Source organism: Sylvia atricapilla, chromosome 7 (genome assembly GCF_009819655.1).
Source record: "Sylvia atricapilla isolate bSylAtr1 chromosome 7, bSylAtr1.pri, whole genome shotgun sequence".
In the NCBI taxonomy this organism is placed as follows: Eukaryota; Metazoa; Chordata; class Aves; order Passeriformes; family Sylviidae; genus Sylvia; species Sylvia atricapilla.
In genome coordinates, this window is record NC_089146.1 from 14,420,937 (window position 1) to 14,447,324 (window position 26,388).

Sequence of the window (26,388 nt, forward strand, 5' to 3'; positions counted from 1 at the left end):
GATCAGGAGTGACCAACTCGCCTCCAAGTCTCCTTCTAACATGCTGTCACATTCAGTGCATTCACAGCCCTGTAGAGAGCTGAACATGTCAGGTGCTTATGCTCTTTGCAGGGACTCAGGATCATTTTCCCCCTTATTCATTATTACTCCCTCTCTTCCTCTTGGAAAGCATTAAGTTGATGTTTAAGGGAGACAAAGACTAACTGTCTTGGCTTTTAGTTTGATACTCAGTTGAAGAACTACTAAATTGGAAAACCCAGAATTTCAGTACCAAAATGAAAAAGCTACATTGATGGATGTATAGAGTGGAAAACTCTTCCTAGTAACTGCCCAACAGCTTTTAAAATGCCTGGAGAAGGAGAAACATATGGTAGCATAAGAAACAGTCCAGCAGATACAAGCTATAGAAATGTTATAAATGCATATTGTATAGTTGGCTCTTTGCAAATATTAAAATGAATGCTACATGTATAATGTAGAAAGTTTTACTGTATTTTCTTTTATTACTAACAGTCTTAGTAATGTGATGAATGTATGCTTTCTTTTTGAGTTGTAAGACTTTTTGTAACCTTTAAAACCAGTCAAAGCAGTTGATCACACTGAATCAAACCCTCACCAGAAGATATGGAGAGAGAATCCTAGTACATTCCTGAATTGATTAGACTGAGACAGCGGTGGAACAAAAGCCACAAGATGGAATTCATTGATCTCCTGGTATCAGAAAGACTACCAGGAGCTAACAGGGACTTTATCTAATAAAATGTTAAATTGGTACAATGGGGCAAGTTTCGAGGGAAGGGGGGCAAAAAACCAAGGGAACATTTGAACTCAAAGGAATGTTTGAAAATGCGTATGTAAAAGCTTAATCCTTAAAACCAAGAAATTTGAAGGAGTGGGTGTGCTTTCTGATGAGGCACCCCAGCTGGAAACTTGCTTTTCTGTCTCCTAATTGTCTATTTTTTATTTTTCTATTAAACTTATAAATTTTTCTAAGAAAGTGAACCTCATTTTTCACAGAAATGAAATTGCTGGAGGTGCCCAGAATCCCATCTATTCCTTTGGTCTAGGTGCCAGGAACGGCTGCCCTTGAGGATAGGATCCAACTCAAGGCTTTTCTCTGACTGACTGACAGGCCAATCAAATCACAGCTACCACTCTGTGAATGTTTTAGGAGAACCAGGAGAACAGCTCTCCAAAATATCAGATACAATGCAGTGCAAGCATGTGTATTGAGCAGACACTTAAACTCCAGGCTGGAACAGAAATTTTCCCTAAGAGATGAAGTCTCTGGTCAGCATCACAGCAACTTCTGGGACCAAGATCAAAGGAACTGGAACAAGAAAAGAGCATGGAGTGCAAGATCAACTAAAATTAGTCTCTCTTCACAGTAAAGCTAGTGTGAAATTGTTTTCATTTTCCGCCAGTTGTTAATAAAAAAAAAAAAAAAAAAAAGAAAGAAAAGAAAAAAATGCAGGGGTGGGAGAGAGAAGAACAAAGAGAGAGGGAAGGCAAAAATTATAAAAAGGAGAAATGATCAGCAGAATAACTTTTATTTTTCAAAACCTTAATCTACCCACTACTGAGAGGAATTGACTACCAGACAGTGAGAAAAGATACACCAGAAACAGCAAACAGAACATATTGAACTTAGACTTTATTCCAATCCCAAGTATACCCAGACTAACCGACCAGAAAGGCTTTCAATTGGAACACAGTTCTCTAAGGGCCTCAGCAGGTCCAGCTCTGAAAATTATGATTTTATAGGGTCTAGACTGACGGTCACAGTAGCAGTCAAACATCAGCATCCCTCCTACCCTCCGCGACTGCTTCACACAAACCAGGAGCATTTCAACCACAGGATGAGAACCTTACCTGAAGCTGATTGAATGGAGAACAATCTGTAGAGTCCTCAGCGAAGCCACTGCTGTCAGAGTGCTGACTTGCTGTCCGTAGCAGCTGATCTGTTTAAAGCAACCAAAACCCAACCGTAATGGCTTTACAAATCACAGCCTTTCAAGACTAATCACATACAATACAAGCTTTCCTTTTACATCAAAGTAATGTTAAGTGAGTATTACAATTGCTTTTCAAGTTCCACTTTGAACAAAACAGAAACTTGTTTGATTCAAGCAAAATCTCCCTCATCCAAAGCCCTAGTTGTGAAACTTTAAGTAGCAGTGGAAGAGAAACCATTTTTACATTTTTCCTTCCTGTGCTGTGGAAAAAAAACTCTGCAGATATTGCCACTGTTGGAGTTTTCCTTTCACAAAACTGCTCACTGACTAATTCACATGCAGGCAGTGGAAGAGTTCCTTTTGTGTTGAAAAGTATGGATTTGACACCTCTCCTGATCATGGAGATACTGAAGATCACTGATTTCCTACCTCCCTACACCACCCCATATACCCGAAGGGACAGCGGCACACGGCAGAGCGCCACTCCAGTGGAGGACTCCAACTGCTGGACAGGGTCCTCTGCTGGTTTAGCAGACAAACGCAGAACACCCCTTACACATCAATGGGCAATCTGCCAAAGCACATTCCCAGTGCTCATTTTATACGTGAGAGATAAGATCCTCCTGCTGGTTCCTTTCTGCTCACATTAGGTAAGCATTAAAATAGCCTAAAGAGGCTCTAAAACCCTAAGTGCTTCCCAGGAGTAATTTCCTCTGGTGCAAGCACTGCACTCTGTAAGCAGGGAGATCTCTCCACTACTCTATTGCGTGTATATTGTTCCTGACTGAACGCAGGAAACACCCACCAAGTGCAAGGTTTACCTTATGGCACCAGAAACATTTCACTCAGCCTGAGGCCAGCATGGGCAACCACCCTATCTCACATTTAGGTCTCAGCAGAAGTATAAAAGATTGGAGGTGGGAAGCAACCAGAGTGGGCTGTAGCACCTAGAGCCCTGACACCTTCTCCTCTTCACCCTTAGGTGAAGGCTCAATGCAGGATTTTGCCCCACTTAAATGTCATCATATCCAAGTTCACAGCTTAATGCATCAGCATGCATTATGAAAACTGCTTTGAAACAATTGGATTTTCAGAACTAAATTTTTTTAGTATTAATTTTGATAAACATTTTTCTAACAGGGAAATAAGTAAGAGCCTGCACAGTCTGTGAACACCAGTAGAGGCAAACTGCCCAATAAGCTTCTGTATCAGTGATGTCACACAGCTTTTAGGGAGTGCCTTTCAAACTGTGCTGCTGTTCTGTTATCATGGCAGCTACAATATCCTGCGATGACAAACAACTTTTCTACCTCAAGACAGACATCCCCACCCAACTCCCAGTAAAGACAATGGAAATTACTTCCCTGAGAACTAGATCTTATTAACTGCCCAGTACAACTAATACAGAAGAAAGAGCATGCCATGAACACCTTGTCACCACAACTGAGGCTGGGGGGGAGGTGTTACCTTCTTCAAAGTGAACAGTTACCTGCTTTTGTTGCCAGACACTTTGGCCTCCCGTCTGTCTCTTTTTGTATAAGGTGAATTTTAATTTAAGAGAAAAAAATACTACTGGTGTTTTACTGGAGCTTTAGCCTATCTTAGGGAGGCGACTCCCCCTAGTTTAGATAAAGCAATTCACCAGTGCATGGGCTGGCATCTGTTTTCATGCACATGAATTTCATTACTGCTCAGTAGAATACTGATCTGCCTTTCTATTTCCTTCTCAGTCAGTATTTCCTGTTCAGCTATAGAAAGGAAAATTCCATCTATATATGTTTTCTCAATTCAGTTCTTGGTCTTCTCAGAGACACAGTACTAAAGTTAAAATCAGTCTTTCAGATAATTTTCTATAGCACCAGTTATTTATGCACTTGCTTTGACAGCTTTACAGGACAGATACTGCCAGGCAAGGGATCAGCCCAGAGCAGTCATTCACAGCAGCCTCATTTATCCATGGCAAGTGACTGGCACAATGTGAACAGATTCAAACTTGGTTCCACCTAAGAAGACGTCTCCTTTACAAAGTCATCCCTTGCTTTCTGTGCTACAGAGCTGCTAGGATTTTTTTAACATTTTAAAGCAAATCAGAAGAGACACGTTTTCTGAGTAGTCATCTGCCTTTATTTTTTGCAAGTTCTTAGGGCTCTCCATGACACCACTGTGATGTAAATACAGTAAAAAAAAAAAAAAAAAAAAAGAACTGGAATCTACTGAACCAGTAGTGAAATGAGAAGGTTTGGTTCTGTAAAAACTGGAAATACCAACTAGTATGCTGGGATATAGTGGTACAAACTGGTATCTACCCTCCTTGACAGCTGCTGATCCAGCTGTACAGCCTGCTCTACAGTACCTGGATATCTCTCAGATTCAAGCATACCAGGGGAAAATAGGAAAACACTTCTAAAAAAGTGCCAGAGTTAGATTTGGCTCTTGATTAAAATGCCTCCCGGCAAAGGAGAACCTTAAGAGAAGTAGTTTGTGATGGGGCTCTCCTCTCTTCACCTCGAGTGCAGAAAACTCAGCACCAAGGGTTGGTTTACAGCGGCCAGACTGGGATCATCCCTTGCCCTGTGTAACCCCAGCAAGGCAATTGTACCTTCTGCAAAATGGCACCACCGCACAACACTGACTGTGCCACCCAAAGCTACAGAGGAAATCTTCTGACCTTCTGCGAGGAGGCCAGGGGCAGGATAATAAGGAAAGTGTGGGAGAAGGAACCAGCCATGACAAACAAAACCAGCAGGAAAAAGCAAACTCCCATCCCAGTTTAACAGAGCTCAAATTAAAATGCCTCCTGGATTGTTGTTTTAAACTATATTTAAAAAAATCTAAGTATATTTAGGCACAGAATATGTGTCAAAAATATGTGTGTTCATAAATAAACTAAATAAACTGAAAATGTTCTAAACAAAGAACACATGATGAAGAAACAAGTCTGTGGTTTACAAAACTTGAGAACAGATTCCTCAGAGTATCTCTATCATGGAAATGATTTGCTCATCAATTGTAACATAATAATGAGCTACCAGTGGACTGTCAGTCTCACCTCTTCTGTGTCACTCAACTGCTCACGCAGAAGAGGAGAAGAAATACTGGAAACTGTCCATGAAGCCTTAACATTTGTTTCTTGTACCTGCATTATTAGAAAAACTCTAATGCACTTTTTATTTTATAAGATAAAATTATCAAATTAATACTCACAACTTAAATATAAAATATTTCATTATGGGATTAAATATCAGCTGTCCCTTTTTTGCATACTGATCACACCCTGCAGCCCAGCACTAACAAAACCAGCCCAATAGGGAGCCCTGCTGCAAAAACTGTCTGAGCCCCTGGGGAATTCCTTGCATCTGGACAGATAAGCACAGACTCCCACAAATACTAAATCTGTTCCAGATGTTTTCTTCTCACTCCCCCATCTCCAATCTCCTGTGGAGCTGCACCCACAAAGAGCTATAAATACAATAATATATTAAGGACAGGAAGTGCTGATGATGTGCTTTCTCCCCTTTCAAGAACTAAATTTTCAAAACCAATAACTGCTTTTGACTATCAATGTAGGATGCCCTAAAAGAAACAGGTCTGTGGCTACTCAGAATTTCACAGAACCATGTTGATGCCAACAACCAGACATACACAAACTGTCGTGTCTTAAGAATACTATTTCCTCTAGGCATTGTACCTGTATTTTTCTTGCTTTAGGGGCATATTTTGGAATGGAAGGTGCTGCTGTATGATATGTCAGTAAGAATCTTGGTTTTGCACTAACAAACCTTTCTACCACATAACATTTAGCAGAGCTGTGTTTGCAAACTGGCTGAAGCTTTTCATTCTTGTGCTCCTACAAAAACTGAAATAAGAAACACGTTTTAATTGCAAGTCTAAGCAACAGCAGACTGTGGTGTTCAACCATAAAAGTCAACAGCCAACCAGACTATTTCAGTAGGAAAGAGAATCTCTTTTTTTTTATTTGAATACTTCACTTCTTATTAAAGGCCCTCTTAACATGCCTTACAAGCTGTTGTAAATTTCAGAGAAAGCATCCACAGCCCTCTGTGTAGATGTAAAATGACACTGCAAGGTTTATAATCATCTGTACCAAAGAAAACCAACCCTGCTAATGGACAAAAATACCACCCCATAAAAAAAGAAGTACAGAAGTATTCCTTCAGGGGAAGCATTCATCTGGAACAAATCCTTTGTTTATGGGTGCTTATGCACAGTAGAGACAACGGCACTGAAAAAGGTGGGTTTGTATAGGGATTGTCAACTGAAATCACATTGCAACAGAAGACCTGTGGTTGAATTTCATGCTGATCCCACCTCATGAGGTTGTTAGTGAAAGTGGCATTTCACATTCAGACACAATGGCCAGCATTTTTAATAAGTGACCATTAATTTTGGATGCCTTCCAACCTGATGAACATCCACTCTCTGAGAAAGTAGACCTCTAATCTATCTCATCTTGGGACTCTTGCAAAAACAAACGTTGGCTACAGTGGTTTTATGTTTTGGGTAAGTTCTCCATCAAATGTTCTCCCTCTTGGCAATTTTACTAAAATCCACACAGAACAATGCCCTAAATTTTTTGCATCTCCCAAGTAAAATAAAATGCTGGTTTCAGCCTAACTTTTAGCAAATGTGATGGCATCAATACCCTTGTAAGATAAGTCACAGAAAACTCCAGGCAATGCCTCCTGATAATAAAGTGTCACCACTAACCTGTGCCAAGTGTATTCAGAAATAGGTGAGACCTAGTGCCTGGGAAACATGATCCAGCACAGTCTGCTTCTGTCAGACTGAAGCCCCATTGCTAGAACCATTGGTACCTTTCAGCAAGTACACACAGGACCATCTCACTTTTCTTTGTTGTGTGGTGGAAGAAGAGGGTAAAATAATTACTGGGAGCAGGAAAGATGAAAAAATTTATTTTTTTCTCCTCCCTGACTGCAGCTCCTGGTTCCTTGAGTTGGTTTTCTCTGAAAAGCTCTCCCTGAAGCCGGAGAGGCCAGGCAAAGAGGAGACCTGCCCTGTAAAGACTGCACCTCTTCTCATGTAGTCATGTAGAGCAGCTGGAAATGAACTTCAAAATCAGCTGCGGTGGCCTATGTTTGGAGCACAGGAAGCTTAGTGAGCACCAGGCTGTGTGGTGCAGGACACTGATGAACAAGTAGCACAAGCTATCACCAATAACCAGGCATTACCCTCCCACACTTAGTCCAAGGCACTCTCAACCACGATAATGCAATTCATCTGACAGCTCACACAATTGTCAATTCATTTGCACAAATGCAAGTAAGATGATCTCTGTTTCTTCAGACAGGTTCTTCTGCCTCTCTTAAGTATCAAGAGATGCTATTCATGTTTCACCAAGAAATTGCATCGCATCTAAGTTGCACCTTCCTAAGTGCAACAAGCTCTAGTCCTCTTTAAAGAAATGTATCAGCTTGAGAACGGACTTCACTTGCCAATACTGGGCAAAGTGTCAATCACAAAATAAACTTAAAAATCAGCTTTATCCCCCTCTCAAGCCATAAAACACACAAATAAGTCTTTGAGATGAAAGCACAAACTAAGTGAACCACAACAGCCATGGCACAGCATTTTTCATGTGAGGGACTATGATTTCCACGTGGGTGTAGAGACACTAGTTTTCTGTGCAGGCAGCCTGCAGACAGGGCAGTAGTGCACAGGAAAAAGCTGCATGTATCATGCAATTTAGGTTTAAAACAATGTAATTTCAGTTTAAATGGGTATCTTAAATTACAGGATCTACTGAGGAAAAGAGATCCCACACAATCTGAATTAACATTTCAGGCCATCTGAGCTATCATCAATTGTACAAAAGTGAAAACAGCCAGTGAGGTTATAGGGCTGTTGTCTTGCCTGTAATTTGGTTGCCACTTTGCAGTAACGTTCTGTGATTTAGCTGAAAAGAAACTCAGATCTTTTTTATTTCTAGAGAGAAAACAAACTTTAGAAGCTTAAAATATCCAACTCAGCCTTTCAGAGATGGAAGGACACTCAGTAGTCTGCTGTCTCACAGAAGTTGCAGTCTACTCACCTTTCCTTGACTTGGTCACTGCTAGCTGGTGTGTAGCTGAAACATGAGGTAGATCCCCCTCTGTACTCTGGATCTATCAGGAAGAGGAGATGAATATTTTGTCAGGCCAACTGGAATATATTCCGGTGCTTAAGAACGCCTACACTATACACATTGCACATATAGGAGGAGGTTTCGGTTTTTTCCTCCAGTTGAACAGCCTATACTGATGGAAGGAGCAAATTGTAATCTCCTTGAACCAGCTTTCATCAGGCATTCAGCAATGCTCCTGGAGGAGAACAGTGATCCTTGGGCAGCACCTCCCACCCACAGCACAGGACTCCGCTCCGGTGACCCACTGCACGCAAAAAGACCTGGAAATCACATCCTGTGACAACACAGAGCTCTCAGTTCCTCTTTGACAAAACACTAAAATTACTGTGTGAAAACACCTCTGACCACCTTTACACTACTGTCTTTTTCCAGTCAGAACTCTTGGCCCTTCATTTGAATATAAAGAACAAGTACAATACACTTAGAAAAATGCATCAGGAGGTCAGCACATACAGACTATCATCTGCTGCCCTACCAACTATTTCCTACCAGCCACCAACCCTCCAGCAGAAGGACCAGACCCAGCCAGAACCTACTACAGACTTCACCACATAGCTCTCGTGGAAATAATTATGTCTCCCAGTGCAGAAAGATAATGTATTCAAATCCATGCACATTTCAACTAGGAAAATTAAAACTACATAAAAATGAATCTTTTCATTCAATAACTTTGTGAAACATAGTCTTATTAAGAAAGCAGTTCTCAGGCAAATGTTCAAACAATTAAAAGAATATGCCTAAAATCTCAACAGGGAGCCCTTTGTTTGGTTCAAAACCTAGAAGACATTCTCTCTATTGTGTGATCCAGAAAAAATCCTAATGAATCACACAAGTCTACATGCACAACCTCCCAGTCCAACTATCCCCAACCCTTCCCTCTAATGCTTTTCTGGCCCAGTTTCAAAACTATCATGCAATGAATTTATCTCCATTTCTTATCAACTTAAAAATCAAGATACTGATGTTGATATGTCAAAATTAGTATTTGGCTAAAGAAGAGGTTATATTTGCATTGATATCATGTGTGTAGCAGCCACAAGAGTGCATTTTCTTAGTTAAAAGGGTTTTGAGGAGTACTTGCCCTGAACCATTAATAAGTGAGCAGCATCACTTTTGCACAATAAACCTGACGGCTTCTGTTCCTTTAGGAGATGAAGGCTGTACCAAAGGGGTAAATCCTTATTTCAGCCAAGTGCAGCGGAGCATAGAAGAGGCTCACCATTTAAGATTAGGAAAAAAATAGTTGCTTTTTATTTTTAAACAAAGAACAGCAAGTAATCTTACAGACACTTTAATAAAACTGGCCTTCCAGGAAAGGAGTCTTGATTCTCTTAAACTTCCTGGTTTCTGACGGCTAAATTTGCAGCCTTCCAAAAGCCAAGTCTCTTCTCATTTAAATACTGTCCACCTCCTGTCCTTGACTGGGAGACAGCATTCCAACCGTGTCCACAACACAGTGCAGCTCCTCAGGCACACAGAAACTCCTTCCCCATCCCTTCAGCCAATATTCATGCTGCTGAGTGACCTTCAGGACTGTCATTGGCCACCTCAGGAGCGGGTGTTTGGGGGAAATCCTGCCCTGACTCACTCCCACACTAGCTATCTTCACAGCCACAGACTTCCGAAGGGCACACAAACCTCCAAGGCATTCGTAAGCAAGGAAAGAACTTCCTTGATATATCTGTCATCTTTCTTATGCATAAGAATGCACTCCAAGCCAAGCTAGCGAAATGGGGAGGAGTTATTGTCACTGTTCCTAATACAGTTTATTGTTCATTATACCCTGCTTAGAGACGCACAAAAATAAAATCAGGCTGCCAGGAATTGTTCTAAAATGTCTTCAGCAAAACTGAATCCCTCCCTCCCAGGGATCTGTAGGCAGTTGATAAGTATATACTGTATTGCATAAACAAGAAAGTCACCACAATCCCATCCCACATCATATGCTGTCTTGCCAAAACAGCTGTGTTTATGCCTGGCACCACTGCACAAAGTGTGTCAACCAGAACTTTGCAAACACATGGCACTGGCGCCAAATTCCGCCAGTCTTTACAGTCCAACTTACTCTGAAGGAAAAATCCACTTCTTTTTCTTAATATATACACATGTATATACATGTATATAAAATATATTAGTTGTTTCAGTTTTGCCCTAGGGTACCAAAAATGGATTTCTCCTCTGAAATATGGAGCAAAATGCATTGCTGCTCAGTCTCTTCCAATTGTGCCAATGCAAACATTTTTGTAGCTACACAACAATCTGTATCAAGAAAATTATCTGGCTGAAAACTCAGCCAGGAAAAAGAAATAAATCAAAATACACCGGGTTTCTTTTTTCCCTCTCAACTGGGCTAGTCCTTTGTCCTGGTTCAGTAGATGGCCACACAACATGTGGGGTAGGACACACTGGAATAAACAAGTGCCAGGAACCACAAGAGGCTTGATTACCTTTTTTTTTGCTTAAAGAGTGCCTTCAGCTACACTAGTTGATCTAGAAGAGCTTGTCATGATGACACCAGACAGAGTATCTGCTAAATTATCACCTCATCATCCACTACAATTCTGGGGCTTTTCACTTGCTTTCTTCATTTCACCAATGAAATCACAATTTCCTTTGTTTTATATATCTATTTCACATAGACAAAAAACTGCTGAACTTTCAACAGTCACATTGAAATGTGCCCACAAAATCATCTACTAATTTAAGAATTCTGAGACAGTTCTTACAATTCAAGCTGCAAGTCTATACAAAAATTGTGTTCTTGTAGGCTGCATGTTTATTAGCCTAATGAACAAATCACTTAGCGAAACTTAGGGAATTAAAATTCTTTTGGGACAATTATCAATATAAAAATGGATATCTGCATATACGAAGATGTTAAAAGACAGCCAGCACAGAACTTGTAATTAAGCCACTGCCAAAAGTCATGTCACAGTGACTTTCAATGTGGCAATTTCCAGAGAAGAAATAAATCAACTTACAGATTGTTATCAAAACCAAAGGTTGCACAAGATGAGCACCTCATGCTTCATGAAAGCCCCTCCTCTGTTTCATTGCAGCAAAACTCTTGCTTTATTCACAAACTGATCTTTAATCAACATCAATTAATAAACTGAATTTACTTCTAGGTAACAAAAGTAATGATTTTTAGCTAAAAATTTAAGTGAAGTAAAAAGTAAACACCCAATGTTTTGCTGCATACAAAGCCTAACCTAGATTTACATACACAGGGAAAACTTCCTAGGAGTTATGCCAGTGATAGCAATCACCTGAACTTGATAAAAAAAAAAAAAAAAAAAAAAAAAAAAAAAAAAAAAAAAAAAAGAGAGAACTTTCCCACTGACTTAGGAACAACAGCAGCACCAAGTTCATTAAGAGGATCAATTAGAGCTGCGTGCAACTGCTGAGAAAGTGCAACACTCAGAGAATTTAAAGTATTCCTGGAGAAAACACTGTCAGCTACACAGGAGGGAACATTCCTGTGCTGGCAGACAGGGAGTTATGTAAACTGTATGCACAAAGAAAGTCATGTATCTTCACTCACCTCCTCCATCTCAAAGGAGTCCTTCTGCTGCACCATTAGGTTCACTATGGACGGGTTTGGGAGGGGAGCGCAGGGGTCTCTACCTGCCGATGCTGTGCACAGTCTCTGTGTCAGGACACTGCTGTCAGAGGTGCTGGAGCTGCTGCTGAGGCCTGGGGAGTCCAAGAGACCGGGTTCTTCACATGGCCTATCCTGGGCACTTGCCAACCTGCCCCCCTGCCCATCTGCTGGAGGCACAGAAGCCCCCTGTGCACCGTCAGCCAAAGCAAGGAGGAGCGCAGGTCCCTCGGCATTCGCAGTCTTCGTCTGACTGCTGCCTATCTCCTCCCTTACAGTAGCCAAAAACGAGGGACAGTCTTTCTTTTTAGGAAATTTTGGCAACTTAGATTCATTTTTAACATCATTTTCTTCACTCCCTAGTTCAGCTGGACTTTTCCCTTTTTCAACAGGAGAAGGACTTGAGGAGCTGCTGCCATCAGCTTGCTGTGTGCCACACAGATTGAGTTTTGACAAGGTCTTCATTAACCGACTGGCCGTGTTGCTGCGGTTCAGAGGGGGAGGGCTGGATGCCTCCTTGCTGGAAGACACTGAATTCATACTACCAATTTTCTGCAAAGGAGTCCCAGAGACTTGAGAATACAAAGAAGAAAAAGCATTGGCCACAGTAGTAAGCACTTCAATCTGACGAAAACGACCTGCACAGGAGCAAAGCACAAGGCATATCTGAAGAGGGAATTTTGATCATAATCTCTGCCCAACCCCACAAATCTCCTCCTACTTTTATCAGGGGCATTTAAGGCTGAATGAACACTTCCTAGGCCTGTAACATGAAAGCAATACCCCAGCATGGAAAAAAGAATCTTTACTAAATGCACAAGATCAGCATGCAAAGTTCTCCCAAAGTAAATAAGTGGCATATGTGTGTGAATGCAAGTTTATTTACAAAATGCTAGAAAGGAACTGCTGCTCGCATTGCTCTCTCCATCTACAACTACAAAAGGACAGCTATGCCCTCATTTCAGCACTGCTCATTACTGATCCAACAAAGTACTCCTGTCCGTCAATAGAAATACTGCCCCAGATTTCAACAAAAATAGGTCACTGCCACCCAGAAAAAAAAATCCCACCCAGGGACTGAAGAACACCAGAAATAGAGGGATATTGCTATTTGTTTCAGTGCTCTAAAGCTGCAACAGAAGAGAAGATTAGAGTAAGAGAAGAGAATGATACAAAACAGAAGGCAGCATACCTTACAGGATGCCTTCTATTTCCCTCCCCCACTACAAACCCTTCCCCTCACCCCAAGGAGTACCACCCTGGTGGTCACCTCTTGCCTATTTAAGACCAAGCAAGAGTTTTATTATGACTTATGAATTCTGAATGGAATGTGGCCTTTAGGCTGTAACAGAGTTTTGCCAGAATATTAGATACACACCTCTTTTGGAGTTGTTTACATAGTTAATAAACTCATAAATAAACTGTGCTTTAAAAACATACTTACTTGTTAAAGCAAAACTTGGATTTTCCACTTCCATGCGCTGTATTTGGGCATTCAAAAACACTTTGATATCTATCCCTCTGGCAAATGATGATGAATTAAAAAATCTCGCTGGAATTTTTGAAGCAATATCTGGTTCATCTCTTCCAAAGCCAAGGTTATAGAGAACTTCTTCAGGATCTTCCTCATAAAGCTCCAGCAATTCAGAAACACTAGATAAATGAAAGATGTTAACCATCTACCTGTCTCCTTTTAAGATACAGCTCCTTCTATCAAACTGCTAACTCAGCCCAGTAACCACTTTGGTTTATTGAAGTTTTGACTCCTACAGCTAAGACTGATTTTGGAAATAGTTGCGGACATATCTGCATCTGAAGTTTTCATTCCCATCCTGAGACTCATTGGCCCAGACACATCACAGATTCAGTCCTGTAATGTCTAAAATCAGTCCTATTCTGCAGAGCTCAAATTTTAAAATGCCATTAAAATTTCAGGCATTTTTAATGTTTAGGTCCGTTTGTAAGCATTTACTGAAAACCACAACTAAAAAACAAACAAGTTTTTCAAGCAACCAAATGAAAACTTCCTTCTCAGCTACTAAATGCAGCAATGCACATAAACCAAGTCAAGTCCATTTAACTGAGAAACAGACCTTTAAAGCATTATTTTTACCTTGAAACAGTCGCACTGCTTTTTCCAGAGCCGGTAGAGTTCATACTTCTCCCCTTCTGATGGAACTGCAGCCTCCTGTCCTTTGCCAGTACACCATTGCTGTCGACACAAACAGAGAGGACCCCTGTGATAAATCTCTTTTGTTCAGGGACTTGAGTCTCTGTCTCGCTGGAGAGCTAACCTGCCAGCACTGCTGAATTTCTCTTTTCCCCTTCAGCGTTACCTGGTTTCTATTAGCCATGTCATTTACTGAAACGCAAAAACAAAAGCGAACCCTGGGCCACCTCAGTGACAACACACACAGACAGTACGAATTTGAAGACAAATGCGAGCTGAGAAAACCAACCCTGCTGTGCCCTTGCTGCCCCACCCTCGGTGTTCCCACCCTCCCCCAGTGAGGAAGCCCAGCCTTGGGTGAGCTGTCCTTGCCCTGCCCTTTCCTGCCGGCCCTGGGCGGCTGCCTCTTCCAGCAGGACCACCTCTCCAGGCCAGGCCAGCCTCTCCTGCCGCGGGTCCCCTGCTCAGCCCCGCTGCCGCCCAGAGCAGGACTGCAGCCTGCCTGGGGAGACTGAGGAGGCTCCAGGCAGGGGGAAATGAAGCAAGACAAGCTCCAGCCCACACTGCTGGCCAGTCTCTTTCCCAATCCCAAACTACTTCTTCCCTGCATCTGGAGAAGCTGCCTGAGCATCAAGTGGTACCCTGGGTTCAAACTTACTTTTATTGTTAATCTCTCCGAGGAACAAACTGTCCCCCTCCCTAGAACCACCACCAAGAAACCAAAGGTAGCAGAGGATTCACCTATGAGTGTGTATTTATTTATGGAGCCCAGCTCAGGAAGAGTGGAGAGGATGCTTTTCACAGGGGCTGTGCAGTATTTGCTGAAGTCATTGGGGTTTTAGTTTCAGCACATTTTATTTAGAAGCCTTAACCATCTCTCCTCTCTCAAAGCCTTTTTTCCCTGCTCCCAAAAAACATCTGCTGTGACAGGCAAAACTAATTTTCCCTTGAAATTTCTGAAACAGTGAGCAAACAGTGAGGCAAAGAAGGTTAATCATGGTACGTTGCTAAGATCTGTCATTTCTCTGTTTTCCTCCTGCTACTCCAAAATCTATGCCAGGTCTGCTGAAAGAACAAGAATCTGAATTTTCCTTTTGCACCTTCTAACAACCCTTTCCATGTTATATAGATCGTTTCCTTCACTCTCATGTAAACAGACACGAGCAGAAGAACTTTAGCTCTGTGGTAGCCCCTATGACTTCCACTGCCCATTCTCCACCCTCCCCTTCATTATAAATATTCCTCTGAAGTAAACAAACACAAAAAAATATGTTTACCACGTTTCTGTTTGGGTATCACTCCGCAGATGATTAGCTGTAGAGAAATAAGAAGAAGTTACATCCAGATCTCTTCAGAACTACTCTTCTCACAATCAGCATGAAGAAGCAGACAGTGAGCATGTTTACCAACAGTCCAGCATAAACCAGGTTTTACTTCTTCCATATAAATGTGATTGTCAAGGGTTTCTAGTATACAGTTGATAAAAAAATGATCTGGTTTATTAAAGCTCTGTTTAAAATTAAATCTCATATGGACACATTTACATAGTGTCATTAATCTTATTACTCAAAATTTAAATTGTGGTAAGTAATTGCTATATAAACCATTTATTGCTTTGCAACTGAAGACCTGATTACCAGCTGCAGGGCTGTTCCTGGGTGGGAAGGGGAGGAGAACAAGCAGGCATGCAAGGATTGCTCCAGTACAGAAAATAAAGAATATAAGAAAGGCAGCTGCCCCACAGCCAGGTGCTGGACCATTTGTTCATCTTTTCATCAGCAAAGTGGGGCAGAGCTCTGGCTGCCTGAGCTGTGCAATACACGGACAAGAGCTCAGTGAAGCCCTTGGTGCTGATGGGGCCAGCAGATGTGCTCAGAGTTGATAAGGCTCAGGAGGGAGGCTGCCTGCCAGGTACCAAGCACCTGGTCACCAGGCTGACAAGAAAGCACCTTCTGCAGCTGGATCACATGGGGATGTTCAGGCAGCGTTATTCTCTCAGAACTGGACCTCAGACCTAAATCATGAGTTGACCAAAGAGGCAACTCAGCATTAACAACTTGCCCCAGGAGACGGGCAGGCAAGGAGCATGTGTCTGTTACAGAAGCCCTCAGAATCAGCTATGAAAAGAGTGAAGTGATGTCACACAGTGCCAGGAAAACCCTGCATCGTGACCCGCTGTGCCAGCAGAGGAAAGTCAGCAACCACAAGTAAAACGTGGAAACCTCAGAGCCTCTCTCTTGGGTTCAGAGGCATCACAAAGAAATGTATGCAAAGAATGTATGCAAAGGAATGTATGCAAAACACAGATCCCACAACTCTTCTTTTTAATATTCTTGCCTATAATACGAAGGTAAAGCTATCTGTAAGGATTATCCAGTGACTCAGTCGAACAGCTGAACCATAGGTTTTACCGGCTCAGCAGTGGGCTGGGGTTACAGCTCCCTGCCCAGTGCCCTCTGTACCATCCACACAGGGCTCTGGCTTCTATCTGGACTCAGGCAGTCGTGGCTGCACAAGGGCTGGCCATTCATCCCAGCCTCAAAGGGGCTGTCTGTCTGGCAGGGCACGCAGCACTGCTCCAAGCAGCTCTGTTGTCCCCTTGTTCTTGCATGGGAAGCAAAGCCCAGCAGAAACATCCACATCCTTACCCAGAAAAATCAACCAGCAATTCCAGTACTGAGATCTTTTCATCTGAACAAGCTACATCATGCTAAAGACTCATAAAAACCAGAAGTCCTTGGAGATTATAAGGAGGAAAACTGAAAAGAAAAAGGTGACATGATGTACTAAAATCCACTGATTCTTGTGTTCTTGGTTATATGCTCAGGCCCTTGGATTATCATTACACAGAAATTCTTGCTATGTAATCTTTGTACTACAGGCAATCTAATAAGTGGAAAAGACTGTCTATAGGAAAATTTAATCCTATTTAATCTATTTCAATAGGAGACTCATTTACTGGTTTTCCATCATTATCTGATCAAGATCATTAGCAGATTAACTTTTTTCCTTAGAAGACTTAACTCTTTAAAAATTAATGGTTTTTCCTTCCTCCAGGCCATATCCCACTACTCTGATACTACAGGCAAGGCTCATGTGGAAGGAAAGGGCTTTCTACAAGTTCCAGGACTTAGCAAAAGCTGTAATTCAAAAACATTAAAAGCTAAACTCGGAGAGTGGCTTTTGCCTTTTTTTTTTTTTTTTAACACTGAAAGCAGATAATGTCTTATATCCTCTGTCCTACAGATAATCCCAGGACCCAGTTTGTGAGACTTTTTTTTTTTTGCTATTTTCCTACAAGATGCTGCTGTTAGAACAGAATCCACAGTGCTTTTGCTTGTTGGTTTATGGACACCTCTAATCTATGATCAAGGCTAGAAGTCTTTTTTACAAAGTCCACAGGGAACAGCCACATCTCCTTCCCCTTAAAAAAGGGAAGAGAAAGAAAACGCAAGCAGCTAACAGCAGAAGAGTCTATATTGTGGTTGATCCAAAATACTTACTCAGCATTGGTGCTTTTCAATTTTAAAAGCACTTAGCTCTTAATGGGTTTGCCTCTTGGCTGACAGAATTTCATTCCTCCTTCCAAAAGCTCACACATGCCACTCCCAAGGGATTCAGTGGAAGTGGGGCATGCATGGCTGCCAAGAGTAACCCATGGACAAGAAGAGCAAGTAGGAGAAATAATTTTCTCAGAACCTTGGTAGGTGCTCCAGGCTGTCCTGTCATCATGGGCATTAAAATGAGAGGGCAGAAGCAAATTCAGGGCTCCCTCTGACCTTTGGGTCAGACACTCACAGTGTTTAACTCTAGCAATAGTCTAAATAACTTCAAAAAGCAAATCTTCCTGTCTTTTTTGTGTGCTGCATCCTGATTTTCTAGCCAATGCTATCCTTCAGAATAAAAATCAGATGACTGAGTATATTTTTTTTTTGCTAAAAAGAGTCATAACCTGCCACACCCACCTTCAGCTCCCAGGGATAAGTCATCTTCAAAACTTCCTCCATTTCTCACCAGCATGCCTGAAAACATACAGTTAGCACTTCAACAACTACAATGCTCCAATGTTTTCCTTCCAGCTGCTTATCTAAGGATATCAGCAAGACACTTCATTTGATACAAGAAATAACCAGACTTTATTTACAATCCCTGCATTACTCATGCAGTTAAAATGCATTAAGAAGCAAGAAATTACATTTCAGTTACACAGTCAAACGATTTTGAAATGGAACGATGAAAGGGAACACTGCTTTAGTTTTGTGTTCAGAAACGCCTCCAAGTCAAATTAACTTCAAGTGGGAACCTGGAGATGTCACTCAGCACATCTGTGCCTTCTGCTGCTGTTATCTATCCTCCAGACATCTTACCAGGAGAATCCAGAGTCTGACTCCAGCTGGGGCATTCCCCTCTCACCTTCCTGTGCCAAATTAGGAGCTGAAGTGAAGACTCCAGGCACAGCAAGTAATTCTTCATCCTGTCACTACCTGCACATTCCCACTGTACTTTGAACTTTAGTATTTGGACCTGCTCAGATAGTAAAATTTTCAGGCGTGGCAACCACAGTTATTAGAGGCAGAGACTGCCTAAATGCTCACCAGTTTGGAGACAGAATCGCCTCCCTCTTTTGCACATCTGGGAGTTTTTTTAGAGCTTACTAAGATCTCCAGAAAGACTTATTCAGGTTCTGTTCCCCCTTCTCCAGTTTCTTGGGCACAATTGCTCCACTGAGAGAATAACTCTGCAACACTGGCCCGGCTGTGGTTTCTACTGCTGCTAAAGACATCAGGTCTCACATGAATGTCCTTGAAAACAGCTTCCAGCAAAAGAGATTTCAGTAGGTAAAGCCCTTCCTTACCCTTCAACAGAGGATTGCTTTGCTCATCCAGGGAGGCTCCCAGAGGCGTTCTGAAACCACAGAAGAGATTAACACTACTTAAAAAACTTGCTGCTTCATGTCCTTCCTTACAGCATGTAATAAGCTTGTGATAGCAGCAGTTGTCCCTCCCTCTCTCCTTCCCTCCCTCCACCCCCAGAAAGCACAAACATCTGACGACTGGCAATAACTTCCTAAACAATTCCCAGCCCTCTAAATAAACACACCTTGCGGAGAAAAACAACAAAACATAATAACTGCAAAGCTCAAACACTCAAGCACCTCAGCCCCTGCTGAGGATGGACCCAGAAAAAATGAGCATGAATTTTTGAATGGATTAATTAAATCTCATTTATGCAGCAAAAGCTGTTGCCATTTTTCTACATATTCAAAACTTCTTGGAGACAGAGGTGAAAAGTTGTATTTGATGATCGGGAAGAATCAGGAAAATCAGGATAAAAAACTTGACAGCTATGTTAGCTGTCACTTGCCAGTTCTGATGCTTTATAGAACACTATTGAACACTAGTTCTTTTTTGGATGATCCCTTCCATAGCTGTTGCCTGAACAGCAGGGGATTTGCTGAACCTCATGGTGCTTGAAAGGAGCAGCAGAAGCCTCACAACCAGAGCTTTAGAACCCAGAGCCCAATCCCACTCTGGGTTCACACTGTATTTGTTTAGCTAGATGTTTCCACACCTTGTCTCTCAGACATGTTTAACCAAAGCCTTGTCACTTCTAAGTAACACAGCATTAACTTCCAAAGCTCAAAACAAATTCTGAAATATAATACTCATAAAGAAAGAGAAAGCAAATGATTTATGTGCCTACATTATGCATGTTTCATTTGGATTTTTAATTAGACAAACATATAAACCTGCCCGAAGACCTGAAAGTAAACAGTGCTCTGATACTGTATTTATTTTGGTGCCATAGCCAAATTAAGCAAGGAAAGTTTGCATCTGCTTTCTAACAGACCTTACACTTCACAACCTTATTTTCCTTTGCCCTCTGAAAAGAGCTCACTCTCTCCAGATGCAGCCTGCTGATAGGGAGCAAGCTCACTTCAACACGCCTTCTGCAAAGCAAAGCCAAGCCCCACCGTGGTGCCACTCCAAGGCAAACAGCCAGAGCATCCAGGTGCATAAGCAGGACACACTCTGCTGAGGCTCAGATCTCCTGTATTTCTGTAGGTCTGTCCAGTCAGAGTCTGAAAAAACTTAGGATATATTGTCTAAGCCTGTCACACTACAAGAAGCCTTATGTTCTGAGGTAATAACTATGCTGGTTGTCTACTCCCTGGCTCAGACAGGTGCACTCCCAACCTTCTCCCTGCTGGCTACTCCCATGCCTCTATGTTTTTGATGCAGAACCTTGCTGGCGTTGACTTTGACAGCCAAGGTCAGCGCTGCATGCAGTGGCTGGCAGAAAGCAGTAAAAGCATCCATCAAAGCCGGCATTTTCCTTTAGAAATTAAGTCTGTCACCACTGCAGCACGTTAGCAGCTACCAGAAAAGCATCCTTGTCAACCACGCCTTGCTGCCCTACCTGCACTGCTGCACACAGCTGCCAGACACCCCCTGCCTCTGAAAAACTTGCTCTTAAGAACTAGACAAAACATGAGTTTAAACAACGGACAAGTATCACACAAAAATCCTTTCAGACAACAGCATGGATAGATGGCTCTGCCTTTCTGCACCAGGCTGTTTTCCACCAGCAAGGCCCATGGTTCTGTCTCAGGATGGGGTCTCCCTACCACATGCAGCCTCAAGGCTTCCTCTCATCCCAGAGCTTTGTTCAGCTACCAGGTGTGGTCAGGTGGTCTCTTGGAACAGAACAAGGGGTTTGCACTGTGCCATGGAAGTGTTTAAACTGCAGCTTTTAAAACCTTATCTGAGCAGAAGCCGTGTTTATTTTAAACTTGAAGCAAAAAAATCTCTTCTTTCTGAGGCATTTCAAGAACTCACTTCCTGCATATCTACAGGAGATGTCTCCTAGATACTTCCCACATCCCCTGTATTACCGGCAGGGCTGAAATATATTCAATCAAAATAATACACGTCATCATAATAGTTGACAAAATTTTCTTTTTATCTACCAGTATAATACAAACACTTGTGCTTCAACTTTTATGAGCTTTCTTATTACTTAAAAATGCCTTTCAAAGTACTGGGGAGAGAGAAAAAGAGGCCTTTTTCAAAGACATGTGATTCCCAAAACATGAATGAACCAGCAACTTTGAGTAACATCTGACATTTTTTATGCCTCCATAATTCTTATCACAGTATGATTTTTTTTTGCTTTTGGGGTTTGCTGCTAGTTATTTCTTTACAAAAAGCCCCAAACAACAAAATGCTTATCTACCAAGATAAATAACATGAGATATTAGGAACCCTCCTCTCCTCTAAAGCAGATGTGAAACAGAGATGCCAAGTAATAAAAGCCCCAAACCACTAACATAAATATCATAGGACAGCTAGTAACTCTTTTTATCCATATTAGAGCACTATTGATGCTATTGTCTAAACACAATATCACTACTGTTTGTTTAGAAACAAACAAAGGAATAAATCTTGCAAGCAGATCTATTTATACTTTCTATTTATGTGGTTGATATAAGGTTTTTTGTGCTACTGCCAACCGAAACCAGAAAATGAGATTTTAAAAGTGCCAATTTTCTTCTGATTTCACAAACACGTACAGGAACTCAGAAAATGCGAAGGACTACTTTTAGAACTCATGTAACATTGTATTCAGTAACTGAATCTTTATCTGTAGTGATAGCTACATGGTAACTTGTTAGGGAGCTGACTTGTAAGAATAAGGCTGTGTCATGAACCAGAAAGAGAAGTTCGGTTTGTGTATGCCTTCACTTCTTAGCAATCGAAGTTTCACAGCAAAGCCAAGTTTGACAGTGTTATTGAACAAGTAAGAAATTTCAGAGAGAGCAACTTACAAATTGTAAATTTCAGAGAGAGCAACTTACAAATTGTAAATTTCACAACTGTTCTTTTTAAACAAAACTGCAGGGCTATTCCATCCTCTGTTAATGCTGTCCTCTCTTCCTATGTACATTGTTATCAATCACTGCAAGGTTTCTATACCTACAATCACTTAAAACCCTGCAAACTGAGTTATCACTTTACTGCACATGCTAGCAACTGCTTGCATGTACATTAGGCACTAAAGAATAAACTGTTCCGCAGTTTAAAACTCAAGGAGCTGTGCAGCCCTTCACAGGCAGCTGGGATTGCACATGAACCACACTGCTGGCACCCTGCACGCCACAGAGCAGAGGCTAACTCCTGTCTGAACAGCATTGTTTAGGAAATCTTTTCTTAAAAGTCTTTCTGAGGAGAACACAAGACTCCTCTGAAACTTACACTAGTAAATAGCTGTACTTTAAAAGGCTTCTGTGGAAGGAGCACAACCGGTTTCAGTAACATGAATTACCTAAATCTGTATTTCTGTATTAGCGAAAGAGTTAACTTGTGCTTCATTTGTTATTTGTAAAACAAGATTCTCATATTTTGGGAATCAACTGCCAGAGATGCAAACACATTCCACAGAAATGCGTGGTGCCAGTTTTAACAACAGATAGTTACCAAAGCACGGGTACGAAGCTGCAAGCTTTGTGTTATGACTGAAGATTTTTGGCCATCTATTAGGTGTTCATGTTGTCAGTTTGCACTTTGTGTTGTTCCTTAAGTTCTGTACGGAAATGTTAAAGAACTACAGGGCCAGGGAAGGTTATACACAGAAATCCTGCTGATTTAGACATAGTGGCAGTGCAGCATTAGGAAGAATATCTCCCCCAATGGCCTCTTCCCCCTCCAGTCCTTACATGTTTCGCCCTCCCCACTAAATACTTCTAAGGAAGCACTGAATTCATAATACTGATTTTTAAGAAAACAGTTTAGTAGACCAACAGGACACCAGAGCTGAGGTAAAAGTAGAAAAATCTTTTCCCGTTCTAGCATTTTGGAAGAATGGTCTGCATAATGTCTAAACATTGTATTTTAGGGATTAGGAGATTTCAAGTCTGTAGCTGCCAACACCCTATCCAAGGCACAGCCTGTAAAGATCTGAAGAAAGCTATATGGAGGATCTGCAGCTATAAAACAACCCACACTTCAGTTCCAGAGTTAGAGCAGTCAGCTGCATACTGGACCAAGAGATCACAAAGGCATAGCTAATCTCAGTGGTAAATTCTTGCCTTAACATAGCTGCTCTTAAAAGGAGAAAGAAACCAGAAATATCAAATATCAGAGGCCTTGAAATGTCATTGTTAGCTACTGGAAAGTTAATTGTTAGCTTCTCCCCATCAATTCTGCCTCTAAGGGCTGTTAGGACTGAATGGAGAAAAAGACAGGACAAAAGCAGCTGCTACTGATGCAGCATTTGCGCTTTTATGTGACTGAGGATGAAGAAAAAGTAATTCCATCCATGCCTGTTCTAAACACCAAAGATTATTTTGCATCAGTAATAGAAACACGGGATACATATTACCATGCCTCACGTTAAGAAACTCAAATAAATCAAGTTAATCTAAACTGTTCCATCGCTCCTGAAGGCCCGTAAGCACAGAGGCCATGCCGCGGAGCACCGTTTCTTGCAATCTGCACCAAAAACCAGGCAAGGAAACAGTGGAAGCTTTAAACTGGATCTCCTCGGTGAGAACCGCTTCCAAAGTAACGCTGCCTTCCGGACCCTCTGCTGGGTTCCTCCCCCGGCGGCTGAGAGCCTTCAGGCTCATTAATGAGTGGCCAAGGAGAGAGTGGCCACGCGTGTTCGGGCCGGAGGAGCGGCCGTGCCAGCGCCGGCGCCGGTGCCCGCTCCGCAGCACCCACCTGCAGTCCTTCAGCCATATCGCGATCTTCTCGTTGGGAACGCTGTGGCAGCCTTAGGGGCAGAGCAGGAGAGAGAAGCCGACAGTCAGTAACAGCGAGGCCCGCCGCGGGGTCCCGGTGACCCGCGGGCTGCTGCCCCCCGGCACTGACCTGCTCCTGCGGCCAGCGGCAGCTCGCCGCCGCCGACATCCTCCTCCTCCTCCTCTTCCTCCTCTTCTTCCTCCTCCTCCTCCTCCTCCTCGCCGCGGGCCAGCGCCGCTGCTGAGAAATCCTCCGCTTCCGACGCCTGCCAGGAGTCGCGGCTCTTGGCCCAGGCCTTCCTCTTCTGGGTCGCCCCTTGCCACTCCTCCGCCGCCGGGGGCTGCTCCATCGGGGCGGCGGCGCCGGCGGGGCTTCACGCCGGAAGGCGAGCGGCGGAGAGAGCCAGCCTGCCGGGCGAGCGGAGATGTGCCGTCCGTCCCTCCGTCCGTCCGTCCGTCCGGGGGCCGCCGTCCGCGCAGCCCCCGGGCGCGGCCGCCCCTCCCCGCGCTCGCACGCCGGCCGGCCCGTCCCCACTCCCGGCCACCACCGCCCCCGGCCGCCCCCGGCCCCGCAGGTGTCCGCCCCGGGGCGGGCAGAGCTCGGGCGGCCCGGAGCCCGCCGTACTCACATGTCGCGCCGCGGCGAGGCGGCGGCGGAGGCTGCGCCCGCCCGGGCTGCGGGCGGCGGCGGCGGCGGCTCTGACTTCCTCATACCGCCGCGGGATGAGAAAACTCCGGCCACGTGACGGCGGCGGGGCCGGCGGCAGAGCGGGGCCTCCCGCGGGGCCGGGCCGGGCTCGGCGCGGGGATGCGGACGGGACGCGGACAGGGATGCGGGGTCGGACCCGCTGGCGCCGTGGCGGCGCGGCCCCTCGGGCCTGGCCAGGCTGGGAAGGGCCGCCCGTGGCCCGGGCCCGTAGAGGATGTTTCCAAACTAAAAAAGGTGCAGAGCAGCCAAGAGGGACTTTGCAGGGTTTTATCCTGAGGGAACGGGAGTGGGGAGCGGGGAGAAGGCGCAAGGAAAAGATGTGTACTGGGTTCACACAGCCTTCTGCCTCGCTTCCAGGGCGGTGAAATTCGATCAGTGTCTGCTCGGGCACAGGCTGGGGGCTGCAGGGACTCCAGAAGTACCAAACCCGGCCTCTTAAAATCTTAGGCGCGTTTGAAGCCTTTATCATGCCCTTCAAGATGTACTTAAGGCACCAGAATCAACTGAAACCCCCGCTAAAGACGAGCGAGTCCCCATACATGGGAAGCAGGTGCTGCCCAAAATGCTGCTTTCACTGTCTCCCTGCGGCGTCGGCCGAGGTCCCTGCAGCCAGAGCGCCGTGCCAGGTGCCCTGCCCGCCTCGGCTGCCCCCGGCCCCACAGCAGCCGTGGCCGAGGCCCTCACTGAGGGCACGATGTGCCCACCCTGGGCAGCAGGGCACTGCCGTCCTGCGTGCGCCCGGACTGCCACATCCCCGGGCCCGCCGCAGGAGCCCTGCACACCCAGCCAGCTCACCTGCGGCTGCGGAGCCTGGGGGAAACAAGCCTTTGAGAAAGGTCCTTTACGACATTTTCATGAAAAGATGCAAAATTAGTAAGCACAAGCAGCAAAATTAACCGGCGTTCTCTGGAGTTGTAAAACTGGTGTTGACAGCTAGGCACATGATGTACTTCATGTTCAAAGGTAAATCTGCCTTTGGAGGAAGCAGGTTAATGGTATCCAATAAATATTCTTTCATTATCTAGCTTTATAGTTAAAACCTTTCAAGGAATTTCTGTGAACATTTCCCCTATAAAATAAAAAAAAATAATAACAAAAAAAAAATTCTTGTTTTTCCTAACCCCTCCAGCCTACCCACTACTTTACGCATATACAGCCTTACTAAGATAAATTTCCCCCCATCACAAGTCATTTTCCTAAACACACTCTAATTTTCTGGACGGTTTGTATTGAAATAAAACCAGAAGAACAGTAGCACAAAAGGACAAACAGTGTATTTAATTTGACCCTGAAAGTACACATCATTTCTGTACGTTTTGAGATGGTATTTTTGAATTTCTTAAAAAAAAAAAAAAAAAAGAGCCAACTACATTTGAATCTTTCTTGTTGATCATCAAAATAATCAAATAATTTTCTCAGCAGGGCATGTTTCACACACTGCAGATTTTGCATAAGCTAATATGGAGCGTGTCCTGAACCACGGGTGTCCCACGTGGTGACTCAGAGGGCCAGCACAGGTCCTGTGCCTTCCACAACGGCGAGCTGGGGCTTGGACTTCAGCTGAGGTTCCTCACAGGTGTATTTATAGGACTGGAATCTTAAAATCTGATTTTTTTCTGGCTTTGTTGGCAAGTGCCTAGCACAGCATTACTTTGACATAATGGTAAATATTTCCATTTTATGTGTGTGCATAAATAGATGTACCTCTTAAAAAATGGCCCTTTGAGGTTGAGCTGCCTGGATGGGAGCTGTAAGAGAGGCAGGAAGGGCCTAGAGAAGTTTAACCCCTGCCATTGTTTGCTGCCAAAGAGGGAGCACAATTTCTTCTTGAAAGTTACACTTTCACTGGCACAGCTAAGGGTGAACAGTTGCAAGCTAAAAGCAGCTACTGTCTGGCCGTGCCAATTCATCCTTAAGGAGTTCTTAATCCACAAATTACTGACATTATTGTCTCTAATTGCTTGTCTGTTGTGACAACACTTACTCAGAGAATGTTGGAAATGTAAACAGCAGCCACTAGCTTTTTGCAATGAAGTCCTGCCAGTACG

At 43.5% G+C, this 26,388-nt stretch overlaps 1 protein-coding gene across 2 annotated transcripts in view; it reads right to left on the reverse strand.

The window, feature by feature from the left end:
- ITPRID2 (ITPR interacting domain containing 2) overlaps window positions 1-24,341 on the reverse strand; it is a 40,711-nt gene extending 16,370 nt beyond the window's left edge. Inside the window, exons 1-11 of one of the 2 annotated variants that reach the window (XM_066322711.1) lie at window positions 24,261-24,341; window positions 23,762-24,039; window positions 23,612-23,663; window positions 18,745-18,794; window positions 17,855-17,911; window positions 15,167-15,203; window positions 13,833-13,931; window positions 13,164-13,372; window positions 11,663-12,357; window positions 8,026-8,098; window positions 1,873-1,961 (exon numbers count right to left, since the gene is read on the reverse strand). In XM_066322711.1, coding sequence (XP_066178808.1) covers window positions 1,873-1,961; window positions 8,026-8,098; window positions 11,663-12,357; window positions 13,164-13,372; window positions 13,833-13,931; window positions 15,167-15,203; window positions 17,855-17,911; window positions 18,745-18,794; window positions 23,612-23,663; window positions 23,762-23,981 — 1,581 coding nt within the window. In that variant the 5' untranslated portion in view covers window positions 23,982-24,039; window positions 24,261-24,341. Of the gene's footprint in view, window positions 1-1,872; window positions 1,962-8,025; window positions 8,099-11,662; window positions 12,358-13,163; window positions 13,373-13,832; window positions 13,932-15,166; window positions 15,204-17,854; window positions 17,912-18,744; window positions 18,795-23,611; window positions 23,664-23,761; window positions 24,078-24,260 lie in introns of those variants that run through there. The other variant, XM_066322712.1, reaches the window with a different exon arrangement.
- Between the last annotated feature and the right edge of the window lie 2,047 nt (window positions 24,342-26,388).